A 19,113-nucleotide genomic window follows, 5' to 3' on the forward strand; every position below is an offset into this window, starting at 1 on the left:
CCAAAAGCTAGGCTAAAGCTTTTCGTTGCTGTTGCTGTTGTTGGTCCCGGGATGCGTACTGTCCAGTCCTGGTTGTAACAACCAGTCATCTGTATATAGCGATCTTGGCTTTTGCACAGATCAAAGGGTGACACGTTTTCTGATTTTGTCTTATTGTTGTCCAGCCCTATCTTTATATTAACAAATGAATAAATTAATATATAGTTCTCTTTTACTTCAGTTCTTTAATTTCTCCTTTTGTCCTCTTACACATTTATATATTTTCTCTTTTTATTCTTGTACTTCTTTATATATACTTATATATATGTATATATATAAATATTTATTTAAGTACCATGATTACAAGCATGTTCATAGTTGTATTTCAGTCATAAACAGAATACCCCCCCTTCTCCAGTGCAACATTCCCACCACCAATGCCCCCTCTCCCCTGCCCCTGCATGTATCGCGACAGGCATTCTGCCTCTCTCATTCTTTAACATTGTCATGCTAGTTGTTAATGTAGTTATTTCTCTAACAGCATTCATTACTTTTTGTGGTGAGCTTCAAATTGTGAGCCTTACTCCTGGTTTTTTGATCAGAGTTCATTCCTATCAGACTTGGGCTACCATATATAGTACTGGGAGTCAAACCTAGGCTCTCCTCATGCAAGGCAAGCACTATACATGCAGTACTATCATTCCAACTCTTAAAATGCCTATATGTTAAATACAAATAAAAAAACAGAGATTTATGATTGGTTGACATAGAAAAAGATGACATTTGAATGCATTCTTTGAGAGCATAAGGGATATAGGGTGGGTTTGAGTTGCAGATGATATGTCATCCCAATATAATAGGATGTGTTTATCTCTGATAGATTCCTACCATCTGGCTTATCCCTGTGGATTAAAAAAAAAAAACCCACAGGGGGAAAATCCGCGAAAGTACACCGGCCCAGTGGGGCTCAGCTGTGAAAGACTGTGAGTGTGACCTGTCTATGTCTGTCTACTGTCCTCTTGCGTGAAACTCTTGCGAGTGGGGCAAAAAGAGCCTCCAGAAACCTCGCTCGCCCAGACACCATTTTCAGGGAGGGACTTCAGAGCATAAAAACCGGCTAACCTTTGCAAAAGCTGGCTCCCTGTGTGTGACACCAGGCGGGGAAAATCCGCGAAAGTACACCGGCCCAGTGGGGCTCAGCTGTGAAAGACTGTGAGTGTGACCTGTCTATGTCTGTCTACTGTCCTCTTGCGTGAAACTCTTGCGAGTGGGGCAAAAAGAGCCTCCAGAAACCTCGCTCGCCCAGACACCATTTTCAGGGAGGGACTTCAGAGCATAAAAACCGGCTAACCTTTGCAAAAGCTGGCTCCCTGTGTGTGACACCAGGCGGGGAAAATCCGCGAAAGTACACCGGCCCAGTGGGGCTCAGCTGTGAAAGACTGTGAGTGTGACCTGTCTATGTCTGTCTACTGTCCTCTTGCGTGAAACTCTTGCGAGTGGGGCAAAAAGAGCCTCCAGAAACCTCGCTCGCCCAGACACCATTTTCAGGGAGGGACTTCAGAGCATAAAAACCGGCTAACCTTTGCAAAAGCTGGCTCCCTGTGTGTGACACCAGGCGGGGAAAATCCGCGAAAGTACACCGGCCCAGTGGGGCTCAGCTGTGAAAGACTGTGAGTGTGACCTGTCTATGTCTGTCTACTGTCCTCTTGCGTGAAACTCTTGCGAGTGGGGCAAAAAGAGCCTCCAGAAACCTCGCTCGCCCAGACACCATTTACAGGGAGGGACTTCAGAGCATAAAAACCGGCTAACCTTTGCAAAAGCTGGCTCCCTGTGTGTGACACCAGGCGGGGAAAATCCGCGAAAGTACACCGGCCCAGTGGGGCTCAGCTGTGAAAGACTGTGAGTGTGACCTGTCTATGTCTGTCTACTGTCCTCTTGCGTGAAACTCTTGCGAGTGGGGCAAAAAGAGCCTCCAGAAACCTCGCTCGCCCAGACACCATTTTCAGGGAGGGACTTCAGAGCATAAAAACCGGCTAACCTTTGCAAAAGCTGGCTCCCTGTGTGTGACACCAGGCGGGGAAAATCCGCGAAAGTACACCGGCCCAGTGGGGCTCAGCTGTGAAAGACTGTGAGTGTGACCTGTCTATGTCTGTCTACTGTCCTCTTGCGTGAAACTCTTGCGAGTGGGGCAAAAAGAGCCTCCAGAAACCTCGCTCGCCCAGACACCATTTTCAGGGAGGGACTTCAGAGCATAAAAACCGGCTAACCTTTGCAAAAGCTGGCTCCCTGTGTGTGACACCAGGCGGGGAAAATCCGCGAAAGTACACCGGCCCAGTGGGGCTCAGCTGTGAAAGACTGTGAGTGTGACCTGTCTATGTCTGTCTACTGTCCTCTTGCGTGAAACTCTTGCGAGTGGGGCAAAAAGAGCCTCCAGAAACCTCGCTCGCCCAGACGCCATTTTCAGGGAGGGACTTCAGAGCATAAAAACCGGCTATCCTTTGCAAAAGCTGGCTCCCTGTGTGTGACACCAGGCGGGGAAAATCCGCGAAAGTACACCGGCCCAGTGGGGCTCAGCTGTGAAAGACTGTGAGTGTGACCTGTCTATGTCTGTCTACTGTCCTCTTGCGTGAAACTCTTGCGAGTGGGGCAAAAAGAGCCTCCAGAAACCTCGCTCGCCCAGACGCCATTTTCAGGGAGGGACTTCAGAGCATAAAAGCCGGCTATCCTTTGCAAAAGCTGGCTCCCTGTGTGTGACACCAGGCGGGGAAAATCCGCGAAAGTACACCGGCCCAGTGGGGCTCAGCTGTGAAAGACTGTGAGTGTGACCTGTCTATGTCTGTCTACTGTCCTCTTGCGTGAAACTCTTGCGAGTGGGGCAAAAAGAGGCTCAGAGGAGCACGGCCGCTCCGCTTCGCTACGCGGCCGTGCACTCTTTCTAAGGAAAGAACTCCATTGCAACAAGAAGGAAAAATCACACTAAGAACGGCGCTATATCACAGAAGCAAACATTTCTCTCTGGACTGTCTTCTCTGTTGCATGCTCGGGCCTAAGATTTGACCCAGTGTGAGGCTTCATCCACGGAGGACTCCCCTCCCTTAGAGGCAAGTCAGCCCATCCAGAAAGGGAGGAGCCAGAGGAGTGTGCTGCCTACATCATATAGACAATGAATACCACTACAACACGTAGAAAAACCCACAATACAAGTGTGACAATGGGGAAACAACGCAGGCCAGCATCAGACATAGAGAATGAAGATGACAATTCTGAGGACCAGATAATGACTGAACAACTAATCAACCTCTCAGATAAGGACTTTAGACTAGCAATATGGAAGGTGCTCAACAGACTCCAAGAAACCATGGATCGAGTTGAACAGAACACTAATAAGAACCAAGAAAATATGAAGGCAGAAATGACAAAACTCCAAACTGAAATAACATGTCAACTAACAGGACTGAAAAAGTCAGTAAACGAAGTGAATGACAAAATGGATAAGCTCTGGGACAGGGTATCAGAAGCTGAGAATAGACTTGGTGCTGTGGAAGATGAGATACATAACAATTCCATACAGCAGGAGAGATTGGACAAAAAACTTAAAGCAAATGAGCAGACAATGGAAAAATTAGTCAAAGAATGGGAACAGACGAAAATAGAAGTCTATGATAAGATCAACAGAAACAACTTAAGAATCATTGGAGTCCCAGAGACCCAGGAAGAAAATTTCCAGGAAGAAACGATGGTCAAGAACATCATTAAAGAGAAACTTCCAGAGCTAAAGAATATATGTGATCAAATCCTGCATGCCCGAAGAGTACCAACCAAAAGAGACCCCAGAAAAACCACCCCAAGACACATCCTAGTCACAATGACAAATCCCACAGATAGAGACAGAATTCTGAAAACAGCAAGATCAAAAGGGGAAATCATGTTCAAGCAAGCTTCCCTGAGATTTACAGCAGACCTGTCACCAGAAACGCTCAATGCCAGAAAGCAGTGGTGGGATATTGTGACAAGACTGAATGAAATGAATGCTTCACCCAGAATACTATACCCAGCAAAACTCACTTTCCGGTTTGATGGAAGAATACATGGTTTCACAGACAAAAAACAGCTCAGAAACTTCACAGACACAAAACCAGTCTTAAGAGAAAAACTGAAAGACCTAATCTAAGACAAGACTACCCAAAAGACACACCAAATTTTGAAATAAAGATGGCGTTAAATCCCAGGACAATTCTTTCTCTCAACGTCAATGGACTAAATGCACCAGTTAAGAGACACAGAGTGGCTAAATGGATCAAAAAACTCAATCCAACCTTCTGCTGCCTACAAGAAACGCACCTGAATAGTCAGAACAAACATAGACTCAAAATAAAAGGCTGGAGAAAAGTTATCCAAGCAAACAACACCCATAAAAAAGCTGGAGTGGCCATACTAATATCAGATAATGCAAACTTTATACTCAGGAAGGTTGTAAGGGACAAAGATGGACATTTTATATTAATCAAGGGGTACGTAGAGCAGGAAGAATTCACTCTCCTAAACATATATGCACCGAATGAGGGGCCAGCAAAATATTTAATACAACTGCTGACAAATCTGAAAAATAATATCAACAACAACACAATAATTGTGGGGGACCTAAACACGGCTTTGTCAACACTGGACAGGTCAACCAGACTGAAACCCAACAAGAATATACTAGACCTGAGGAGAGAAATGGAAGAAAGAGGCCTAGTGGATATATATAGGACACTCCATCCCCAGAAACCTGGATACACATTCTTCTCCAATGTACATGGGACATTCTCCAGGATAGACTACATGCTGGCACATAAAACATACCTCCATAAGATCAAGAGGATAGAAATTTTGCAGACTACCTTCGCTGACCACAAGGCTCTGAAATTATTTGTGAACTCCAAAGGGACTCAGAAGAAACACTTTAACACCTGGAAGTTAAACAGCCTCATGCTCAATAACCAGTGGGTCCGAGATGAAATCAAGGAGGAAATAAAAAGGTTCCTGGAAACAAATGACAATAAAGACACAAACTCTCAGAACTTATGGGACACAGCAAAAGCAGTACTGAGAGGAAAATTTATAGCTTTGCAAGCACACATCAGGAAGGAAGAAGGAGCTTACCTGAGTAGCTTAATGACACAGCTAATAGAACTAGAAAATGCTCAACAAAAGGACCCAAGAACAGGAAGACAGAAGGAAATAACAAAGCTGAGAGCAGAAATCAACGAAGTGGAAACTCAAAAAACAATCCGAAAGATCAACGAAAGCAGAAGTTGGTACTTTGAAAAAATAAACAAGATTGATAGACCACTGGCAAACCTAACAAAGAAAGAGAGAGAGAGAAACTTGATAACTCGTATCAGGAATGAAAAAGGAGAGATCACTACTGATATGACAGAGATTCAAAGGGTAATCAGAAACTACTTTGAAAAACTCTACGCCACTAAAAATGAGAACCTGGAAGAAATGGATAAATTCTTGGACTCTTATAATCTTCCACGGTTGAAGGAAGAGGATGTAGCATATCTAAACACCCCCATCACCATTGATGAAATTAAAACAGTAATCAAATGTCTGCCGAAAAACAAAAGCCCAGGTCCAGATGGATTCACTAATGAATTCTATCAAACTTTCCAAGAGGAACTACTGCCAATCTTGGCAAGACTCTTTCATGAAATTGAACAAACAGAAACACTTCCAAATAGCTTTTATGAAGCCAACATCACCTTGATACCTAAACCAGACAGAGACGCTACCAAAAAAGAAAATTACAGACCAATATCACTGATGAATGCAGATGCAAAGATCCTCAACAAAATCCTGGCAAATAGGATTCAATGCCTCATTAAGAAGATCATCCACTACGATCAAGTAGGTTTCATCCCAGGAATGCAAGGCTGGTTTAACATCCGTAAATCTATCAACATAATACACAACATCAATAACAAGAAAAATAAAAACCACATGATCATATCAATAGATGCAGAGAAAGCATTTGATAAGGTCCAACACCCATTCTTGATCAAAACTCTCAGCAAGATGGGTATGGAGGGAACCTTTCTCAATATAGTGAAGGCCATCTACCACAAGCCAGTGGCAAATATTATCCTCAATGGAGAAAAACTGAAAGCCTTCCCTCTAAATTCTGGCACAAGACAAGGCTGTCCTCTCTCACCACTCCTATTCAACATAGCACTGGAAGTACTTGCTATAGCGATTAGGCAAGAAAAGGATTTCAAGGGAATCCAGATAGGAAAGGAAGAAGTCAAGCTCTCACTGTTTGCAGATGACATGATACTCTACTTAGAAAACCCTAAAGACTCTATCAAAAAGCTTCTAGAAACAATAGACTCATATAGCAAGGTGGCAGGCTACAAAATTAACACACAAAAATCAATGGCCTTTCTATACACCAACAGTAATAAAGAAGAAATGGACATTAAGAAAACAACCCCATTCACAATAGTACCACACAAACTCAAATATCTTGGAATCAACTTGACTAAATATGTGAAGGACCTATACAAAGAAAACTATAAAACTCTGCTCCAAGAAATAAGAGAGGACACACGGAAATGGAAACACATACCCTGCTCATGGATTGGCAGGATTAACATCATCAAAATGTCAATACTCCCCAAGGCATTATACAGATTTAATGCCATCCCTCTAAAGATACCCATGACATTCTTCAAAGAAGTGGATCAGACACTTTTGAAATTCATTTGGAACAATAAACACCCTCGAATAGCTAAAGCAATCATTGGGAAAAAGAATATGGGAGGAATTACTTTTCCCAACTTTAAACTGTACTACAAAGCAACAGTTATCAAAACAGCATGGTATTGGAATAAGGATAGGTCCTCAGATCAGTGGAATAGGCTTGAATACTCAGAAAATGTTCCCCAGAGATACAACCATCTAATTTTTGATAAAGGAGCAGGAAATCCTAAATGGAGCAGGGAAAGCCTCTTCAACAAGTGGTGTTGGCACAATTGGATAGCCACTTGCAAAAAATTAAACTTAGACCCCCAGCTAACATCATGTACAAAGGTAAAATCCAAATGGATTAAAGACCTCGATATCAGCCCCAAAACCATAAGATATATAGAACAGCACATAGGCAAAACACTACAGGACATTACAGGCATCTTCAAGGAGGAAACTGCACTCTCCAAGCAAGTGAAAGCAGAGATTAACAGATGGGAATATATTAAGCTGAGAAGCTTCTGCACCTCAAAGGAAATAGTGCCCAGGATACAAGAGCCACCCACTGAGTGGGAGAAACTATTCACCCAATCCCCATCAGATAAGGGGCTAATCTCCAAAATATACAAGGCACTGACAGAACTTTACAAGAAAAAAACATCTAACCCCATCAAAAAATGGGGAGAAGAAATGAACAGACACTTTGACAAAGAAGAAATACGCATGGCCAAAAGACACATGAAAAAATGTTCCACATCACTAATCATCAGGGAGATGCAAATCAAAACAACGATGAGATACCACCTCACACCCCAGAGAATGGCACACATCACAAAGAATGAGAATAAACAGTGTTGGCGGGGATGTGGAGAGAAAGGAACTCTTATCCACTGCTGGTGGGAATGCTGTCTAGTTCAACCTTTATGGAAAGCGATATGGAGATTCCTCCAAAAACTGGAAATCGAGCTCCCATACGATCCAGCTATACCACTCCTAGGAATATACCCTAGGAACACAAAAATACAATACAAAAACCCCTTCCTTACACCTATATTCATTGCAGCTCTATTTACCATAGCAAGACTCTGGAAACAACCAAGATGCCCTTCAACAGATGAATGGCTAAAGAAACTGTGGTACATATACACAATGGAATATTATGCAGCTGTCAGGAGAGATGAAGTCATGAAATTTTCCTATACATGGATGTACATGGAATCTATTATGCTGAGTGAAATAAGTCAGAGAGAGAGAGAAAAACGCAGAATGGTCTCACTCATCTATGGGTTTTAAGAAAAATGAAAGACACCCTTGTAATAATAATTTTCAGACACAAAAGAGAAAAGAGCTGGAAGTTCCAGCTCACCTCAGGAAGCTCACCACAAAGAGTGATGAGTTTAGTTAGAGAAATAACTACATTTTGAACTGTCCTAATATTGAGAATGTATGAGGGAAATGTAGAGCCTGTTTAGGGTACAGTCGGGGGTTGGGTGGGGAGGAGGGTGATTTGGGACTTGGGTGATGGGAATGTTGCACTGGTGATGGGTGGTGTTCCTTTTATGACTGAAACCCAAACACAATCATGTATGTAATCAAGGTGTTTAAATAAAAAAAAAATTAAAAAAAAAAAAAAAAAAAAAAGAAAAAATAAACAAGATTGATAGACCACTGGCAAACCTAACAAAGAAAGAGAGAGAGAGAAACTTGATAACTCGTATCAGGAATGAAAAAGGAGAGATCACTACTGATATGACAGAGATTCAAAGGGTAATCAGAAACTACTTTGAAAAACTCTACGCCACTAAAAATGAGAACCTGGAAGAAATGGATAAATTCTTGGACTCTTATAATCTTCCACAGTTGAAGGAAGAGGATGTAGCATATCTAAACACCCCCATCACCATTGATGAAATTAAAACAGTAATCAAATGTCTGCCAAAAAACAAAAGCCCAGGTCCAGATGGATTCACTAATGAATTCTATCAAACTTTCCAAGAGGAACTACTGCCAATCTTGGCAAGACTCTTTCATGAAATTGAACAAACAGAAACACTTCCAAATAGCTTTTATGAAGCCAACATCACTTTGATACCTAAACCAGACAGAGACGCTACCAAAAAAGAAAATTACAGACCAATATCACTGATGAATGCAGATGCAAAGATCCTCAACAAAATCCTGGCAAATAGGATTCAATGCCTCGTTAAGAAGATCATCCACTACGATCAAGTAGGTTTCATCCCAGGAATGCAAGGCTGGTTTAACATCCGTAAATCTATCAACATAATACACAACATCAATAACAAGAAAAATAAAAACCACATGATCATATCAATAGATGCAGAGAAAGCATTTGATAAGGTCCAACACCCATTCTTGATCAAAACTCTCAGCAAGATGGGAATGGAGGGAACCTTTCTCAATATAGTGAAGGCCATCTACCACAAGCCAGTGGCAAATATTATCCTCAATGGAGAAAAACTGAAAGCCTTCCCTCTAAATTCTGGCACAAGACAAGGCTGTCCTCTCTCACCACTCCTATTCAACATAGCACTGGAAGTACTTGCTATAGCGATTAGGCAAGAAAAGGATATCAAGGGAATCCAGACAGGAAAGGAAGAAGTCAAGCTCTCACTGTTTGCAGATGACATGATACTCTACTTAGAAAACCCTAAAGACTCTATCAAAAAGCTTCTAGAAACAATAGACTCATATAGCAAGGTGGCAGGCTACAAAATTAACACACAAAAATCAATGGCCTTTCTATATACCAATAGTAATAAGGATGAAATGGACATTAAGAAAACAACCCCATTCACAATAGTACCACACAAACTCAAATATCTTGGAATCAACTTGACTAAATATGTGAAGGACCTATACAAAGAAAACTATAAAACTCTGCTCCAAGAAATAAGAGAGGACACACGGAAATGGAAGCACATACCCTGCTCATGGATTGGCAGGATTAACATCATCAAAATGTCAATACTCCCCAAGGCATTATACAGATTTAATGCCATCCCTCTAAAGATACCCATGACATTCTTCAAAGAAGTGGATCAGACACTTTTGAAATTCATTTGGAACAATAAACACCCTCGAATAGCTAAAGCAATCATTGGGAAAAAGAATATGGGAGGAATTACTTTTCCCAACTTTAAACTGTACTACAAAGCAACAGTTATCAAAACAGCATGGTATTGGAATAAGGATAGGTCCTCAGATCAGTGGAATAGGCTTGAATACTCAGAAAATGTTCCCCAGAGATACAACCATCTAATTTTTGATAAAGGAGCAGGAAATCCTAAATGGAGCAGGGAAAGCCTCTTCAACAAGTGGTGTTGGCACAATTGGATAGCCACTTGCAAAAAATTAAACTTAGACCCCCAGCTAACATCATGTACAAAGGTAAAATCCAAATGGATTAAAGACCTCGATATCAGCCCCAAAACCATAAGATATATAGAACAGCACATAGGCAAAACACTACAGGACATTACAGGCATCTTCAAGGAGGAAACTGCACTCTCCAAGCAAGTGAAAGCAGAGATTAACAGATGGGAATATATTAAGCTGAGAAGCTTCTGCACCTCAAAGGAAATAGTGCCCAGGATACAAGAGCCACCCACTGAGTGGGAGAAACTATTCACCCAATACCCATCAGATAAGGGGCTAATCTCCAAAATATACAAGGCACTGACAGAACTTTACAAGAAAAAAACATCTAACCCCATCAAAAAATGGGGAGAAGAAATGAACAGACACTTTGACAAAGAAGAAATACGCATGGCCAAAAGACACATGAAAAAATGTTCCACATCACTAATCATCAGGGAGATGCAAATCAAAACAACGATGAGATACCACCTCACACCCCAGAGAATGGCACACATCACAAAGAATGAGAATAAACAGTGTTGGCGGGGATGTGGAGAGAAAGGAACTCTTATCCACTGCTGGTGGGAATGCTGTCTAGTTCAACCTTTATGGAAAGCGATATGGAGATTCCTCCAAAAACTGGAAATCGAGCTCCCATACGATCCAGCTATACCACTCCTAGGAATATACCCTAGGAACACAAAAACACAATACAAAAACCCCTTCCTTACACCTATATTCATTGCAGCTCTATTTACCATAGCAAGACTCTGGAAACAACCAAGATGCCCTTCAACAGACGAATGGCTAAAGAAACTGTGGTACATATACACAATGGAATATTATGCAGCTGTCAGGAGAGATGAAGTCATTAAATTTTCCTATACATGGATGTACATGGAATCTATTATGCTGAGTGAAATAAGTCAGAGAGAGAGAGAAAAACGCAGAATGGTCTCACTCATCTATGGGTTTTAAGAAAAATGAAAGACACCCTTGTAATAATAATTTTCAGACACAAAAGAGAAAAGAGCTGGAAGTTCCAGCTCACCTCAGGAAGCTCACCACAAAGAGTGATGAGTTTAGTTAGAGAAATAACTACATTTTGAACTGTCCTAATATTGAGAATGTATGAGGGAAATGTAGAGCCTGTTTAGGGTACAGGCGGGGGTTAGGGGGGGAGGAGGGAAATTTGGGACTTGGGTGATGGGAATGTTGCACTGGTGATGGGTGGTGTTCCTTTTATGACTGAAACCCAAACACAATCATGTATGTAATCAAGGTGTTTAAATAAAAAAAAAAACCCACAAATTAAAAGGTTATATCAGTCCTTTACCATATATGCACTAGTGATTATTTATTTTTTGTCTTATTATTGTTTTTGGCCTACACCAAGGGCTTACTACTTGGTATTATCACTCAGTCTCTCTTTGGTAATTACTTAAGTTATGTTTTATCTTTATTCTAAGTAAATTTTTAGCTTTCTTGAGGATTTTTTTCTTCTCTGTAGATTTTCCATGACGTGGCATATAAGGCAAAAGAGCGAGATGATCTCCTGGCAGGGATTGATGAGTTCCTAGACCAGGTGACAGTGCTCCCTCCAGGGGAGTGGGACCCCTCAATTAGAATTGAACCACCCAAGTATGTTCCTTCCCAGGTAATGTACACAATTGGTAGCTTAGTCATCACTTACTGAGTGTCCACTATGGACAAATAAAGATCAAGAGGGTATATGCTAATTATATTAAAATGTGGTTCTATTTTTGGAGTAGCTGCAGTGTTATAACACTGATAAAAATGAATATCCAGTTACATATTGGCTTAGCTCATGAGAATTATCGAGGAGGATTAAATTTTAAATCTTGTTTTTGTTTGTTTTTGTGACATGCCCAGCTGTGGTCAGAGCTGTGTCTCATTTAGGGATCTCTCCCGACTGTGCTCAAAGGACCATATGGGGTGCCAGAGAATAAATATCCGGCCCACTATACCATCTATCTGGCTCCAAGGGTCTTTTGCTTGTTTCTTTGTTTGTTTCTGGGGCACACCTGGTGACGTTCAGGGGTTACTCCTGGCTATGTGCTCAGAAATTGCTCCTGGCTCAGGGGACCATATGGGACACTAGGGATTGAACCCAGGTCCGTCCTGGGTTAGCCACATACAAAGCAAAGGCCCTACCTCTGTGCTGTTGCTCTGGCTCAAAGTTTTAAATCAATTTTAAGCCTAAGATTAATGTTGAAGGGCAAAGAGGAAAAGAGAGAACATTTCTTGGGAGTATAATATGTAATAATAAATAAAACCATTAAATGCAATGAGCATTTTGTATAGGCCAAATAGAGTTTCTCATACTTTTTGGAGGTTATAAATGAGAAGAGAACTCCTATTGCATAATAAATACTAGGCAGTCAGTGTTCCAAACAACATCCCAAAATATGTTCAGTAAGTCTTCACACATTGTCATGTGTTATATATGTCTATATACTGGAAACTTTAATGTTAAGTGAAATGATATTTTTGGAAACAAGGCCCTTGAATAATGTTCAGTACAATGTTGGCTAAGATTTTTATCTTTTCTTAATGTAACTAAATGACATAAATGAAATGACTTTATTTGAAGATCTATATTACTTTACTTAGTTTTATGAGAAACACAATTTGATGTAAAGCTGTTCTAAAATTTAAATTAAAAATAAGATAACATGGAGACAGATTCAGAACTGAAATTTAGGTCATGTCTGTTTCTGAGCAAGACAGAGTTTGGTATTAGTGAAGAAGAAAAATTGTGGATTTTTTTTCACCCCAGGAAATAAACTTAACTCTAATAAATGTAATTGAAGACTAATACTGGTTACAGCATTGGTTATTTTGGCTCTTGGCCGTTTATTTCAGTATTATTGTACCCTTAACAGGAGAATGGGTAGCTGACTTCACTATTTTTGAGATTTGTTAATTTTCTCCTCTGTTAATAGGAGAAAAGGAAAATGCCTGGAGTTCCAAATGGAAATGTTTGCCACATAGAGCCGGAACCACATGGGGGCCACAGTGGGCCAGAGCTTCAGCGTACTGGGCGGTAAGGTCCTGGGTATTTCACAGCTAATACTGCTTAGTGGGCAGAAGTTTGTAGAGGAATGAGTCATACTGTTTGTTTTCAATCTTATCTGTCTTATTGGCAGGGGATGACTTTTCAAATGGAAACACTGTTCTGCACAGATAAAATAGTGTATTCATTTATTTAAGTTTCTTAAACCACCTACCATGTTCTCTCTCACCACTAGTCCTTCCCATAAGTTGTTCCTTCTGATTTGAATACTGCTCCCGTCTTCGTTTCCTGGCTAATGGCTACTTTATCCTTTGTCTCAGCTTTAGGTGTCACATCTTTTGGAAAGACTTCTAGGATTCTATAGAATGAGGTTAGGTGTTCTTGCTTAATGGTATCACACCTTTGAGTTTTGTTCCCCTTGCCTGCCTTTCTATACGCAAACCCACTCCATGTCCTCATTACAGCCTTAATCAGACTTTATTATTAGTGCTTGATTCTTTGTCTTTTCTGCTAGATTGTTAGCTCTATAAAGTTAGGGACTTCATTCTAGTCCTAGTACCCAGAACAGTAAACAGTGCCCTAACCAGATTAGATATTCAATATCTGATTAATGAATAGGTATATGCCTATTATATAGCAGGAAGTCTTTAGTTATGGAATAAATATTATTTGAACTTAATAAATTCCCTTCTAGAGATTTATTTGTTATACAATCTCTTTCATGTAGCACACTCGGGTTTGATCCTGGTATTTTGTAGGTTCTCTGAACCTACTGGGAATGATCTATGAGTACAGAGCCAGGTACTCAGGATTTATTTGGAATGCAGCCCCCCAAAAACAAGCAACAATCACTTATAATTGTAAAAATGTATTGTTTTAGGGATATGCATATACCTCAAATAGACAATCTAATCTTCTAAGCCAAATTATTTTGGGGGTCTTCTTTAGCAGTGCTCAAAGCTAAGAGCTACTCTCTGTAATACTAAGTATAGGCCAATCAGTTCCTTGCTAAGGCCCAATTATTGTAGCTTTCCAGGTTGTCTTGGTAGGGTGAAGATTACTATTGCAGAAAAACTTCTCTTGGAATTATACTCTTCAGAGGAAGGTCATTGGTAATTTATTTGTGTGTGTGTGCTTGTGTGTGTGTGTGTGTGTCTGTGCGTGTGTGTGTGTGATGTATGGTATATTGGTGTTTGGACCACACTTAGTGGTGTGAACACACTTGGTGTTCAGAGACTACTTCTGGCTCTGAGCTCAAGGATCATTCCTAGTAATGTTCAGGGGCCATATATGGTATTGGGGTCAAACCAAGTCCATTGTATTCAAGGCAAGTGCCTTATCTCCAGCTCATTGGGAATTAAGTATTATTCACTTTATGTTAATACAGATATATTAGCTAGGGACACAAACATATTTGAATCTTGCCCTAAAAATTGTATCTTTTTCCTATAAAGTTCTTGAAGGGCTGTTTAACTGTAAGAGAAAACAAGACAAAGAAACTTGATTACAAACTAGATCCTTGGTTTCTCATTCTAAGGCCTTCAACAGAATTCTATGCTTGAAGCTAAACCTTATTAATAGTGCTTCGCCTAAATTATGTTTACCAGGCATGCACCACGATCTGAGTTTGAGCTGTGACACTATATAATGCAACACCCTTACCTTCCATCTGTTTCTGCCCCCTCACTACTGAGTGTAGTCTTAGAGGCCCCAACCACTGTTAGGTCTGGCTCTAGAGGCCCTCCAGTGATATCAACATGGCCCTAGTGGACACTACTACTGTAAGGCCTGAAGAGTGCTATAACTTTAATATTGAACCACCAGGCCCAATTGCTTGGCAAAGTATCATCAGGAATGGCCCCCTTGTCTCCTGAACATCTCTTGGTATACTCCCAAAACAAAATAAGACCTACAGAGGTCACAATAGTGACCTAGATTCTATCCTCTTAGCCTAGACCTAGAGTGATGTTGCTGTTTTAAATTGATGAAGAGTGAATCCCAACTATGCCTACTCAAACCTAAGAACAAGTGGGCCTGACAGAACAGTGTCTGCACTGAATTCACCTTTATACCTATTATTAAGAGATAAAGCATTGAAATGGAGAAAGAGAACTGGTTCTAGTATCCAAGGGATTAACAATCATTGTAGTTTCTCAATGAGTTTGCCTCAGTGGAATGAGGATTATTATTGCTGAGAGATTTTTCTTGAAAAACAATACCCTGAATAAGAGGTCATTGGTGATTTTTTTTGTTTGTTTTCAGGTTTCTTTTTGTTTGTTTGTTTGTTTTTGGTTTTTGGGTGACACCAGGCTGTGCCCAATGCTGTGCTATTGCTCAGACCCCTCATTGGTGATTTTGTGACTGGAAAAAGGAGGGAAATGTTTGGGTCACTCCTGTTGGACTTGGCACTTAAGCCTTCTCTTTGCATATAAGTCCTATACGTTGCTTGGTATAGTATGCAGTATTACTTTGATCTGTCCTATTCTTTGGAAGTGGAGAAGGGGGTCCTGAAGTCTTATCACTAAGTACTGTTGTTTCTACCATCTATTCCTTGGATTCATTCACCTCTCATCCCAGTTTACGTCCTTTGGTTTTAATGCATGGCCTGTTTATAAACCTACCACAGTGATACTTTCCACTCTGTGTTGAATGCTGCCCATAAACCTTTAGTAACTTAACATTAGATAAATTTCTAGTACTTTAAAGCAGCTTATAAAGCCTATGTAACTTAGTTTCTCCAGGCTTATCTATTTGTATTTTCCCCACTGACACCCTTTTGTTTTATCCAGCCATGATTTGAGCGAGGGTGAGGGAGGGCAGGATATACAAGGTCCCAAGAAATCCTTATGGGAGGATTTGACCATCTGGCCACCTAGTTTAATAATCAGGCCTACACTGATGCTGGAGTCCTCTAGGGCTATATCCAGTGGTGTTAGGATGGCCCATGTAGTGCCAGAGATTTATCAGTGCTTCTTGCATGCAAGGCATGCCCTCCAACCCTTTGCACTATAATCTCTGCTCCCAGTCATGACCTTTGAGTACTTTGAACATTACATTTAAACTCTACTTTAGTTATTTCTCATACTACTTTCTTTGTCTCTGATGGTTAACTCCTGGTTCACTTTCTGAGTCATTGTCAAAGGCCCCTCCCTAATCTGTGCTGCTATCTTCTCCACTAGTCTGCTGTCCTGGAGAGAAGGGCTGTGCTTGTCTTGCTCACTCCTGCATTTCCTATACCTGGCACAGCACCAAGTATCTGCTACTACTTGTCAACTGCATGAATAAATTATTATGCTAATGTATTAAAAGTAGGAAGTTGCATGGGGCCTTTTATCTAGAACCATAACTAATAATTTTAATATCTTGAATTAATTTTGTATATTTCTTCCCCAATAGCTTAGATTTAAAGTTTGGAGCTAATATTGAATTGCATGTTACTTTTTTGAACTTTTCATTGAATGCATAAAATGGATACCCAAAGAAATTATTTTACTACTTAGGATAACTATTCAAAATTATGTATGTTCTTGACTACAAATAAAATATTTGCTGATCCCAGAGAGATCTCCTGTATTGGGGATCAAATTGGAACCAAAGTATTACCTGAAATGCTTTCAAATGTGTGCTGTTTGTATGCTTTTGTGAAAGAGGGACTTTGTGAGAGGCTTGTCTGCCATGTTTTCACAGCCTATTTGGGGGCTTGGTGCTGGATGTCAAGCGAAAAGCCCCTTGGTACTGGAGCGACTACCGGGATGCACTCAGCTTACAGTGTTTGGCTTCCTTTCTGTTCCTGTACTGTGCCTGCATGTCACCTGTTATCACCTTTGGAGGATTGCTTGGAGAAGCTACTGAGGGACGCATAGTAAGGAATTTTAACTACTTCAGATGGTCCCAAAACAAGACTTAAAATATTGGATCAGAGCTAGTCTACAGAAGCATGTTGGGGGTATACGGAGGGGCGGGGACATCTTTCTATATGTTTGTACTAAGAATTATGTTATATATTTCTGTGGTCTTCTGATTTATATGAAATATTTAATATATGAAATATTTACTATCAGTTTCTGTAGATGATTGATCATTAAAAATCATACTAACGTGTAAAATGACATATTGATAACATTTGAAAGTAAGATCTAAGATGACTCCATATGATAGTTTGGAATAAGAATGGTATCTTGTAGTTTCTGGATTTTTTGCATTGAGTCACTGTAGAACAAGACCTAGTTGAGGAATTTATGTAGATGAATTTGGGCACCTGAGTGATGAAAGTAATAATGTTTAGTTTTAGAAGTACGTGGCAGTACTTCTATACATTAATCCTAGATGATAAAAATAATTTGTCAGGATGCAGTTTAGAGCTAGGTAGGTCAGAAATATAAATAAGCCCACATTACTTGTTACAGATGGACTGTGAACTCAGTAATAATCTCTTTCTTTCTCTCTCTTCCTCTCCCTCTCTTTTTCTCTTTTCTATTTTTCTCTCTTCCTCTCTTCTACCCTCTTAGAGTGCAATTGAATCCTTGTTTGGAGCTTCCATGACTGGGATTGCATATTCCTTGTTTGCAGGACAGGCTCTCACCATCCTGGGAAGTACTGGGCCAGTGCTTGTGTTTGAAAAGATTTTATTCAAATTCTGCAAGTAAGACATTTTCTGAATGCTGTTAACTGGGAGTGGTTGTTGTTCTTTTAGTGCATGCCAGTGAGTAGAGACAGACAGGAACTATTTGAGCTATTAAAAAAAAAAAAACTGAAGGAAGGGGCCGGAGAGATAGCACAGTGGTAGGGCATTTGCCTTAGACGCAGGACAGTGGTTCGAATTCCGGCATCCCATATGGTCCCCTGGACCATATACCAGGAGCGATTTTTGAGCATAGAGCCAAGAGTAACCCCTGAATACTGCCGGCTGTGAGCCAAAAATGTCCCAAAAAGCAAAAAATATCTGAAGGAAGAATATTATTTGGTCTATTGTCCTCTCTTCAAAAAGTACCATACCTAAAATAGCAAATCTCCTACTCTTCAAAAATTTGACTAATGTCTCTCAGTTATTATTGATGTCCTTCTCCCACTTAATTTGTTTATTAAAATATTATATATAGTATTATATATAAATTATGTAAAATATATTTTTATCAATTATAAGTGTATATAGCATAATGAACTGATGTTTATATACTTGTGAAATGATCAGTATAATGAATCCATATTTATAAAAGCCTTCCTAGGTAATTTAAACTACTTCATTTTCATTTCAAGTCAATTTTTAATTTTGCTTAATATAGTCACCCTTAATATTCTGGTTACTAGAGTTAGTAGTGACTTGCTTAGCTTTCCTGTGAAATATTTTTCTATTAGACATAAATAAAGGACCAGTCCCCTTTTCTTAACTACATAATAAGATCATAACTGCATTGAATGGTGATGACAAAAATGTGTAGTGCAATTCCTTTTTGCACATTTATTATTTGTTTTATTTTTGGACCATACCTGGTGGTACTCAGGGATCAGTCCTGTCAGATTCATGGGACCATGAGGGATAGAAGGAGTAGAACCTATGTCAGCTGCATGTAAGCACGCTCTCTACCCTCTGTCCTATCTCTCTGACCCCCACTTTCCACAATTTTGTTTTGAAAAATAACATCTATGAATAAGATTTTTATCACAATTGTCTCAGCAGCATGTAGACATGAAGGGAATTAGAGATTAGCTGGGTCACACTACTGATATGATTTCTATGAGATGGATTAACCATATTTTACACCCTATCTCCCTTCATTTGTTGCTATTATTCATGCCTTTTGATGGCCTTCTTGTTGTTTCAGAGACTATGCTCTTTCATACCTCTCACTGCGAGCTTGTATCGGACTGTGGACCGCTTTCCTGTGTATTGTCCTTGTGGCGACTGATGCCAGTTCCCTTGTCTGCTACATTACCCGCTTCACTGAAGAAGCATTTGCCTCTCTGATTTGTATTATTTTTATCTA

The 19,113-nt window shown here is 40.1% G+C and overlaps 1 protein-coding gene across 4 annotated transcripts in view; it reads left to right on the forward strand.

Annotated features, from left to right (window-relative positions):
- Positions 1 to 19,113, forward strand: part of SLC4A8 (solute carrier family 4 member 8) — an 829,308-nt gene that overhangs the window by 770,015 nt on the left and 40,180 nt on the right. For 3 of the 4 annotated variants that reach the window (XM_049783361.1, XM_049783360.1, XM_049783362.1), the window contains 5 exons: positions 11,603 to 11,749; positions 13,059 to 13,159; positions 16,817 to 16,991; positions 17,638 to 17,771; positions 18,952 to 19,113. The exon at positions 18,952 to 19,113 is cut by the window's right edge and continues 84 nt beyond it. In XM_049783361.1, the coding sequence (XP_049639318.1) occupies positions 11,603 to 11,749; positions 13,059 to 13,159; positions 16,817 to 16,991; positions 17,638 to 17,771; positions 18,952 to 19,113 (719 nt within the window). The remainder of the gene's footprint in view (positions 1 to 11,602; positions 11,750 to 13,058; positions 13,160 to 16,816; positions 16,992 to 17,637; positions 17,772 to 18,951) is intronic. The other variant, XM_049783363.1, reaches the window with a different exon arrangement.

The sequence above is a fragment of the Suncus etruscus genome, chromosome 11 (assembly GCF_024139225.1).
Source record: "Suncus etruscus isolate mSunEtr1 chromosome 11, mSunEtr1.pri.cur, whole genome shotgun sequence".
Taxonomy (NCBI): Eukaryota; Metazoa; Chordata; class Mammalia; order Eulipotyphla; family Soricidae; genus Suncus; species Suncus etruscus.